This window comes from Equus quagga, chromosome 9 (assembly GCF_021613505.1).
Source record: "Equus quagga isolate Etosha38 chromosome 9, UCLA_HA_Equagga_1.0, whole genome shotgun sequence".
Taxonomy (NCBI): domain Eukaryota; kingdom Metazoa; phylum Chordata; class Mammalia; order Perissodactyla; family Equidae; genus Equus; species Equus quagga.
In genome coordinates this window covers 75,375,563-75,386,304 of record NC_060275.1, presented here as the reverse complement: position 1 = coordinate 75,386,304, position 10,742 = coordinate 75,375,563, and the positions used below count along the sequence as shown (strand labels likewise).

The 10,742-nt window shown below is 43.4% G+C and overlaps 1 protein-coding gene across 1 annotated transcript in view; it reads left to right on the top strand.

The window, feature by feature from the left end:
• ZSWIM6 (zinc finger SWIM-type containing 6) overlaps positions 1-10,742 on the top strand; it is a 184,774-nt gene that overhangs the window by 782 nt on the left and 173,250 nt on the right. Inside the window, exon 2 of the mRNA XM_046671709.1 lies at positions 62-162. Within this exon, the coding sequence (XP_046527665.1) occupies positions 62-162 (101 nt within the window). The remainder of the gene's footprint in view (positions 1-61; positions 163-10,742) is intronic.

The window sequence follows — 10,742 nt, the reverse complement described above, 5'->3', positions numbered from 1 at the left end:
CGGCCGCCGCCGCCGCCGCCGCCGCCGCCGCCGCCGCTGGGGCCGGGGCCCCGTCGGTGGGGGCCGCCGGGTCGGCGGACGGCGGCGACGAGACACGGCTGCCCTTCCGCCGGGGCATCGCGCTGCTGGAGAGCGGCTGCGTCGACAACGTCCTGCAAGTCGGTGAGTCACGGGGCAGCCGTGGGGTCGTCTCTCCGTCCGTCCGTCCATCGGTCAGTCCGTCCCTGGGGGGGGGCCGCCCCCTCCTCTTCTCTCCCCGCCCCGCCGGCAGCCCCTTTGCCCGGCGAGCGTCCGCACCCCGGCTCGGTGCCCTCAGCGGCCCGGACGGTCCTCCCGAGCGGAGCGCCCGTTTCCTCCCCGCCCCTCCCCGCCCCCTGTCTCCCCGGACGGGCCAGCGCGAGTGGGAAATGAATCAGCAGGACGCGCCCCACCGCGGGGTCGGCGGGGTGGGTGTCGGTGCCCCCGGCCCGCTGCGATCCCCGCCCTCCTCCCGGGAAGCACGTCCTGGAGGGCTGCTCGCCTGTTTGGGGGGTGGCTGTGGACAAAGGCGCGGGCGGCCGGCCGGCTCCGGCGGAGGGTGTGTGTGGCGGGGCCGTGCGGGGCGGGGGAGGGGGCGCGGGCGCACAGACAATGCCGGCCGGGGCCGAGCCGGCGGCCGGGCCGCGCTCTGCGCTCTCCCTCCTCTAGCCCCTTGTCTATCGCTCGTCCTCTTTCTTTCTCCTCCCCCCACCTCCTCGATTTGAGGGGAGGGGAATACATTCTGATGCCGCTCGGCGGCCGCTCCTCTCGGGCTTCGACGGGCTTTGGCCGTGGCGCGCCGGGGTCGCTGCGGCGTCTGGTCTGGCCCAGGCGAGCTCCGCCGGCCACCCCGGGAATTCAGTGTCTTTTTCCCTGCGCGCCTCCCCGGGCTCGGAGCAGCGCAGGAGGGAGGTGCGGGCTGGTCTCCTCTCCGGAGGGACCGCTCCCCGGAGGACGCCCTCGAATTAGAGGGCGCGAGCCCGGGAAGGAGCGGCGGGCGCTTCCCCTTGCTGCGGGGCGCGGCGGGCCCGGGGGCTGCCGCCGCCGGAGTTTGGTGCGTCGGGCGGCCGGTGGTCGTGCCAGGGCGCGCCGCGGGGGCAGTTGCGGGCTCTGCGCTCCCGGCCGGCGGCCGCGGGCGCTCGGTGCGGAGGGGCTCCCGGCCGCTCCCGCGTCCCTCCGGGGCGGCCGCCGGCAGCTGGGCACGACCCCGCACTTTGTTCTCGTTTTCAGGTTTATTTGTGCCCCTTTCAGTTTTCTGTCACCCCCCGAAAAGGGGAAAGCAAACAAAAGAGTCTCTTTATTTCTTTTCAGGGCTTGTAAAGTAAAAGATATTTGACAAAGGCGAGAGAAGGACTTGTGACTTAAAGCCGCACAGCCCTCCTTTCTCTGACAGACCATGAGAGTTTTCTCAAAGACGGAGTTTAAAAGCTTTGCCTGGCCTCCCCCCACCCCCCAGTGGTTTTTTTCCGGCTAGATATCTTTTTCAGCGTAGCGACGGGGATGTTTGAGCTGGACTGAAAGGAACAATGCTATAGTGAAACTCCCCTCTCCCCATATTTTTCTCCTGATTGCCCATTGCCTATCCTCCCCCCCGCCCCATGTTGCTGTCTACTTCAAATTGTCGTGGTGAACACGGACCTAATGAATGGGGAGACGTTTGGAAGCATCACTGTCTCTGATTTTTAATTTAATCTTTTCTTTCTGTAGTCAGTTCCTTTTATCCTTCTCTTTGGGAGTCGGGTGGGGGTCTGGAGAGGGGCCCCAAAAGAGAATTAAGACTTGTTTAAATCTTATCTGGTTAATTTGAATTCTCATGCAGCCTGCAAACGTGATTTTCTGCCTGGTCATTTATTTCCAAAGGCAGCCCCCAGTGTTGCCTTTGCTAGGTTCGGTACCCTTTCCGTATGTCTAGAGGGGCGTTCACTTTTGAGGCTCTCCATCAGTCCTTTTTTAAAAAAAAATCACATTAACGTTCTTTAAAGTTATACCTTTTTTTTTCTTGTTTCCTGCTGGGTTGAGACGGACTGAAGCACATCTCTGGTTTCTCAGTATAACAAACTAGAGTTTGTGAATTTTTATGGCTTGGCTGGCAATGTTGAATTTTTTTTCTTTCCTTCTGTGCTTGACTCTGCTTGTAAGCAATGAGGAATGACAGGAGAGCACATAGGGAGGGTTTCTTGGCTGATTGCATTTAAGCCAGGAATTCACTGTGAAAATAAAGCCAAGGGGCGATAAATAAAAGATGCAATCTTCTCTAGGAGACAGACACACAGCGTGGGCTTTGCCTCCTTTCATCAGTGAAGAGTCCTGGGTGAGTTGTAAAAGAAAATAGTAACTTTTTGAATAATCCCCAAAGGGGAAGGAGCCCGCTGAGTGGAGTTGGCAGTGGTTGATGTGAAGTAGTGTGATGCCTCTCGTATAGTTTGAAGAGTTGACCACCCCTTCGGAAACACTTACGTACGTGCTAAACAAGTGCTGTGCAAATTGTGGAAAATATTCTTTTTTCCTCTCTTGAGTACTGCCAGTTTCCTTAACTTCCAAGTTGCATTACTTGTTGTGCCAGTCAGCTTGGAGATGGAAGGTTGTTAAATGCTTGGCAGCTGGCACTGGGAGATAGACACTTTTGACCGGTATTTTTTTTCCTTGATGGAGAATGGAGAGAGTGGCTAGATTAACCGTCTAATTTAGCTCTAAGTGGTGGTTCGAATTGGTATACTAGCTCAGGAGGCTTATTTTACAATTTTGTGATTTGAGGTAGAACTCTGTTTTGCTTCAGGATCTGAAATGGAAAAGAACAGAATACTATGTTGATAGCATCATAAGAAATTTTCTGGTATTGCAAAATTATGAGTTTGTTTGTACAGGAAGTATTCATTGACTTTTGTAGAGATGACTAAATTATAGCTACAATAGGGAAAATCGAGTTGTTGGACTTTGTATTTACCCTGTTGAAGGTTAAGGATTGAGTGGTAGACAGTTGGGACTAATCAGAAATTAAACATACTTGCTAGTTATTATTTTTCAACTGTTAGATTTTAAGAAGAAATTTGGGGCCGCCCCGTGGTCGAGTGGTTGAGTTCACGCGCTCTGCTTTGGTGGCCCAGGGTTTCACAGGTTCCGATCCTGGGCACAGACCTAGCACCGCTCATCAGGCCACGCTTAGGCGCCGTCCCACATAGCACAACCAGAAGGACCTACAGCTAGAATATGCAATTATGAATGGGGAGTTTTGGGGAGAAGAAGGAGGAAAAGAAGAAAAAAAGATTGGCAACAGATGTTAGCTCAGGTGCCAATCTTAAAAAAAAAAAAGAAATTTAAAGGGAAAAAAATGAAATTTTTGGTGTAGTAGTTGTAAGCAATATTAATTGGTGCAGAACTGTCCATCAGTTGATTATAGGAAGTTTTAGAGAAAGCATAGTTGGCTTAATTTTGTTAAATAGTGATATAGTGGAAGGGAGCTATGGCTGAAGGTATTTGTATGTAAATAATATTGACTATCATTTAAGTAATGATTTAGAAGTCACATAAAAAAATTTCCCCAAAATTTTGCCTAGGAAAGAGCTTCCTTAATATGACTTGTAACTCTAATTATAAAAGAGAAGACATAAGTTAAAAAAAAAAATCTAAAGATCTCTATAGAACTGAAAACATTATAAACTGAGTTGAACAGCTAACTGGGGCAAATATTTGCAGCATGTTTCACCAGAGGCCGACAGAGAACTCTTGAAAATTGTTAAAAGAACAACAAAAAAAGAGATTAATAACTCAGTAAAAAAATAGGCAACATATTTCACAAAGAAATGCAAATGATTATAAACTTACTCATCTTCACTCTTACATAAAGAGGCACAAGTAAAAATGACATGCCATTTTCATCTACCACATTGGTGAATACTAAAAAGATGGGTAGACAGTAGCCAGAGTTGGGGAGGTGGGAGAAGAGGATGCTGCCTCTCTTGCTACTGGCACGATCTTTTTGTGTCATTTCTAGGCACTATCCTGTAGATAGATTGATGTTAGTGCCCAGAGGTGTTCTTTACAGTGAGTGATGCCATTGCACTGTGGTTTGCAATACTGCAAAGCAGGAATCAACCTAAATTTCTGTCAGAAGGGAACTGGTTAAGAAGTATTCGATGGAATATTATGCAACCATAAAAAAGTGAAGTAGATTTATGTCTACCGACAAGAAAAAGTGACCAGAATATTTCATTTAAAAACAAGTAAATTGTTCATATAGTGTGCTGCAATTTCTGTTTGAAACAAAAAAGAGACTTGTATATAGATGCATAAAAATGTCTAGAAGGCTACACAAACACCCATTGAATAGTGGGTATCTTTGGAGAAGGGCAGTCAAGTATTCGAATGGGCAGGGTTTTAGGGGGAATTTTACTTTTTCATTTTATGCTTATTTTATGATTGGATATTTCTTAAAACTAGAAGCATATATTTTTGTAATAAAAAATCTTAGACAAATTATCTTTCTGATTTTAACTTATGTATATGTATTTGTGTGTGTGTGTGTGTCTCCCCTTTCTGAAGACCTGGTGTACGTTGAAATTTTTTTTTGTTTTGAAACACGCAGTTTCCTTATTTGTGACTAAATCATTTTGAAAGCTAGAAATGTTTAAACAAATACTGGGGTTTTGTCTTTTGCATGAGAAGGAAGGAGAGTTTTAAAAGGAGTTGCTTTTTTTTTTTTTTTTAGGGGATGGCAAGGCAGTGAAAGGGGTTCGTTATTAGAATTAAAATGGATAAAAGTTTTAATAAACTAACTTGTTGAAGGCTAATTTGTTGGCCTTTCTTTGAATATTTTGGTTTTCTTCAAAGACCAGGGATTATTATCTACATATGTATATATACAGATGTGATTCTAAATGTACTTTCAGAATTGGGTGTTTTGTTTACTGATAATAGTGCGTTTCATTGAATGCATTTTCAAGATGAAAGTAATAATACAGAACAATTTTGATTCAGATCCTACACTTTTTCTGTCTTTTGATTAAAGGGAAAGTACACAAAAGAAGAAATTTTAAAACTAGTTTATGTATTTTTTATTCTTCTTGTTCTGTCTGAGCTGAGATTTTTGATTTGCTTACAACTGAATTTTGAAAGTATCTGCGTACCTCGGATGTGCTCAGCATTGTTCTGAGGGAAGTTTTCAATTTTAGGTGAGGAAGCTTGGAATTTGCTACGTTACTTCGTTCTCTGATGGTTAGTATTGGTCCAGTGAGGAAATCTGAAGTGTTCAGGAGACAGAATACTTTTTGTAGCCAAAAGATTTCAACAGTACTGGAAGGTAGAATTGCAGACTGGGGTGAAACAAACATGTCTACTGTTGGTTCAGTCTTTAATTTCTTGCCACACAGTTGTATTCTGAGTACGTCCTCGGCGTGAAGAGGAAAAGGCCATCCTCATATTTTATTTCAACTGTGCGTTGAATTTCGCCCTTTTTGCAGATGCGAGACTTTGATGCCTTTTCTTTTGAAAACATCAGGATGCCTGTGGAACATGTCCTTTAATAGAAGAATTATTGTAATTAATTGAGCAATTCAAGCCGTTATTGTCTTAAGTGTGTCCTGGCTGATTTTTAAGATGTTTATCCTGGGCCTCTTTTCGTTTCACAATGGGTAATCAGTTGCTATCAATTCTGACTCTAAATGCTTCATCTGGAAAGATGCAGGCGAGCATATCTTTTCTGCTCACACTTACATTAAGAGTTTAGTTAAGAATGTGTGATTTCAGCTAGTACTATGTTCAGTGAACAGGATGGCAGTGGAGGAATGGCTGATATTTTCTTTTAAGAAAGTTGTCCCTTTTAGAAATTACACAATTGGATCTGTACTAATTCCGCATACTTACATGCTTTATATTTTTGTGTTAGAAAATCAGTTTTCTTAAGTGATACAAAAGGAATGTGATATTTTATGTTTGGAAGCTCGCTTACATTTACATGTGATAAAACAAACTCATGTCGTGTTAGAAAGTTTTATAGGGGCAGTCATTCGACTTGAACTTCTATTGACCTTCAACTGTTATATTTAAGAGGACAAATATCCCAGAAAAGAAAGCAGATTATAGGTAAGTATAAACATCTTAGAATCAAAGCAGATTATAGGCAGCCTTTTTAAATGGAAATGAACTACAGAGAACCCGCACACCATTTTTAGTTACCTTTCAAATTACTATGATAAAATTTCAAGAACTGTGCTTTCTCACCACCAAAAAACCTTAATTTAATTTTCTTGGTTTATTAATTTTTGACATATGTAAATGTTTGGGGATTACTGTAAATTAGAAAACCGTAGCCATTTCCTCCTTTAAATGAATGGGAAGACTCTCCATCTTCTGAGAAATCAGTATCAAATGATAATTTGGAGAAAAATGTTGCATAGTCTTGTCCTATGAAAAGAGCCTCTTGTTTCTCAGTCCTAGCCAGAGTCTCAAAAGTAAAGTGTGTTTAGTTAGATTTGTTTAGAAAACCTGAATACCTTTCCAGTTTTTGCTTTTAGTGCCCTGTGTTCTGCTAAGAATATGCTTTGTACATGGTTTTCAGTTCTTTAAAACTGGGATGCTTCCTTTATTTTTTTCATCTAGAAAATGTAGCTAAAGCAAGCTTTGGAGAGGATGCAGTGTAAAATTTGCTTTTCGTTTTGAACTTAAAGATTGACGTTCAGCTGATACTAAGTGGACTGTGTTGCTGAAGTATGCTAAGTGTTTTATATTTGTGGAATTCTTAGATAACTAGTTTTGTGTAAGCTAATCTGTACATATATTTACATATATTTATGTATTTGTAACTACCTTATGTTCACAAGTGAGCCACAAAAGTAGACAAGTGAACCCAGGTGTCATTTGAGTATTATTACCCCAAGCATATTCCAGTGACCTCTGTGTACAGATAAGCTCTGTTCCATTTCTTCTTTTTTTTAAAAAAGATTTGTACCTGAGCTAACATCTGTTGCCAGTCTTCTTTTTTCTTCTTCTTCTTCTCCCCAAAGCGGTACATAGTTGTATATTCTAGTTGTGAGTGCCTCTGGTTGTGCTATGTGGGACGCTGCCTCAGTGTGGCCTGATGAATGGTGCCGTGTCCACGCCCAGGATCCGAACTGGCAAAACCCTGGACGCCGAAGTGGAGTGTGCGAACCCAACCACTCGGCCATGGGGCCGGCCCCTCCATTTCTTCTTAAAATATGATAACATGGGCCAGCCTGGTGGCATAGTGGTTAAGTTCACATGCTCCAATTCGGCGGCCTGGGGTTTGTGGGTTCAGATCCCTGGCGTGGACCTCCATACCACTCATCAAGATATGCTGTTGGTGGCTTCCCATATGCAAAATAGAGGAAGATTGGCATAGATGTTAGCTGAGGACCAGTCTTCCTCACCAAAAAACAGAAACAAAAAAACGCTAACGAATGAGAAGCTGTTTTTATAACATGCTCTTACATGATAGCTATTATCTACTTGTAGAGCTATGGAGAGTTTAGAGATGAAAAGATAACATATCATTTCCAGCTTCCCCCATTTTGCTGATGAGACAGCTGAGGCCCAGACATGTTGAGTAATTTGTCCAGAGAAGCGTAGTAAATTGCAAAGTTAAACATTGAGTCTCTGTTTTTCCACCGCTCGGGCTGCCTCTTAATTTGCTGGAAATGTTTGATAAGTCTCAGAAAAATATCAGAAATCAGAATAAGAATATTCTTGAATGGAAATTGACTGGACTGTTGACTAACATTTTAGTGAATATTATAAAAGTATTTCTAGATAGCATTTTCGTTTCAGGCCAGATTCTAATGGCTTCAGTTGAGCAATGATTCTAGCATGCTAAATACATAAAACGTTTGTGGACATTTGGAAATTGTACAGATGTTCTAAGATGAGATTAAAGTTCAGGAAAAGTTAGTTATGATTGCTAACTGTAGGGAATTATATTACACACATGTAATAAAGAATTTATTGGAAGTTTAGAGTGCTTATGCAGAACAACAAAAGTTAATACCCAGTAAGAAATTTGACTGTTCTGAATTTAGCTTATTTATGAAAACTTAGCCAGTAGTGTATTTGACCTGTTTTTGTACGTTTTTCAGTGTCCCCCATCCTCATCGCCAGAAAAGAATATGTACATAACCCCGAGATACACTTCTTTCACGTAATTGATGTGGCCTCAGAACTTTAGTGACCTAACTGACTTTTTAAAGACCTTTTGTATGGTTTGGAGCGTTTCTTCACTGAGCTGAAGGTGATTTACGGGGAGCCTCTTACTACTGTCGCAACAACATTTACTCATAGTAATAGTAATAACAGCAGTTAATGCTTTTGGCACTTACCCATATTCCAGATACTGTTCAAGGCACTTCGTATTTTTTAACAGCCCTGTGAGGTAGGTATTCTTATTATTCTCATTTTACAGACAAGAAAACTGGAGCATAGGAAAAGAGGGCAAGGAACTTTTTCCCAAGGTCACACAGGCTGGTAAATGATGGAGCTAGACACAGCCTCTCTGGCTGGGAGTCTTACCCTCTGAGTAATACTGCCTGTGATGCATCATCATTAACTGTTCTAGAAGGTTCATCTTTAGGTTTATAGTCTATTGCTACTTTCTAGAGTGACTTTCACAGTGGCCAGAATTTTAAATTCTGATCATAGCTCTGATTTTTAATGTGTATTTTTAAAATTTGACTTGAAAAAATACGTTTTAAAAACACATTTTATGAATGAATTTTAGCTTTGGAGGATGGTTATGTGGGGTGATTTTGATCATCTTCAATCAAATGTCTTCTGTTTCTGTTTTGTTTTGTTTCTTTTTGCAGGGGAAGGTTCACCCTAAGCTAACATCTGTTGCCAGACTTCCCCCTCCCGCCTCCCCCCGCAATCCCCAGTATGTAGTTGTGTGTGGTTGTAAGTTCTGGTTCTTCTGTGTGACCCGCCGCCACAGCATGGCTACTGACAGACAAGTGGTGTGGTTCTGTGCCCGGACACCGAACCTGGGCTGCTGAAGTGGAGCGTGCTGAACTTTAACCACTTAGGCCATCAGGGCTGGCTCTTCCATCAGATGTTTTCAACTTTTGAAAGAAGAATAACTTGTAGGTTAGATCTAATTTTGGTATGTATGCAGTAAAGATAACCTCTCCAAGTATATTTAAGAAATTATATATTTATCTCATTTTAAGGCCCTTTTTAAATGTTATGATTAAAAATTATGCTATCTCCTGTTGTTGGTAAAAAGATTTAATATTCTTTGAAGGAGATGGTTTGTTGGAAGGATGTTAATTGGAAGGATACAGTAGAACCTGTCAGTACATTTAAATTCTTACTAAGTGAATAAGCTGATCGGGTAAATTGGAAGCTCATTTAATGAATTAATGTACTTAAAATTCAGGCGACTCACTGCCTGATCTTGCCTTATTTAACAGTCTGTCTGTTTACTTAAAGCATTTTTCACGGTTAGATCTCTAATGTTGTCAGATCTCTAATGTTGGACAGTATTGCACAGAAAATATGCATAAGAAGATGGCGTGTGGAATGAATCCACAGAAGCAAGATTTAAATTCTCTTACATCATTACATAAGTATAATTTAGGATGCTGTATGTGCCATGTTGTCCCTATTAAATATTTGCCGACAGTGACCAGCAGCTTTATAAGTGCAGTATGATGTTTTGGAGTTTCCGCGTGGAGGGCAGGGCCGGGAGCCGCTGGCAGTGCTGCTCTTGGTCCTCCTTGGTAAAGACCCATGCAGGTTGGAGGCAGTGCTGTGTTTGGTTATGCTGAACCTTTGCTCCTGCTCCCACTTTTGGTTAACTCATTTCTGCAAAGATGATGGTTATAGTTTTTATAAATATTTGTCATAAAATAAGCTCCTGAAACTTAAATACCAGAAATTTGTAATCTGATTGTTGTATGTGAGTGAGGACTTTTTTTCATATGTTTTCCCTATTTCTTTAGGACTTTGTTTCTTTAGCATTCTTTTCCTTTTTGAGGAAGATCAGCCCTGAGCTCACTACTGCCAATCCTCCTCTTTTTGCTGAGAAAGACTGGCCCTGAGCTGACATCCGTGCTCATCTTCCTCTGCTTTATACGTGGGACGCCTACTACAGCATGGCTTGCCAAGCAGTGCCATGTCCGCACCTGGGATCTGAACCAGCGAACGCCGGGCGCCGAGAAGCGGAATGTGCGAACTTAACCCCTGCACCACCTGGCTGGCCCTCTTTTTTTCCTTAAGATTGGCACCTGAGCTAACATCTGTTGCCAAGCTGCTTTTTTTTTTTTCTTTTCTTCTTCTTCTCCCCAAAGCCCCCCAGTACATGGTTGTATATTCTAGTTGTAGGTCCCCCTGGTTGTGCTGTGTGGGACGCCGCCTCAGCATGGCCTGATGAGCGGTGCCATGTCTGCGCCCAGGATCCGAACCAGGAAACCCTGGGCCACCGAAGCGGATCTCGCAAACTTAACCACTCGGCCATGGGGCCGGCCCCTCTTAGCATTCTTCAGGTTTCCTTAGCACTTAGGATTTTGCACTCTTGATGCCATCTTCTGATTCTCCCATCCCTCCTTCCCCCAGTTATCACCTGTGTAATTTTTGTCTTATCCTTTCTCTAGACTGTGGTAAAGCTGAGGCCTGAGATGACTAATGGCTGCTAGAGGAATCAAACGGGACTTGAGAGCAGGAGATGGGGGAGCCTCTGAACCCAGCTTGCCTCAGAGCTCCAGTTTCTTCCTTCCTTCCTTTCC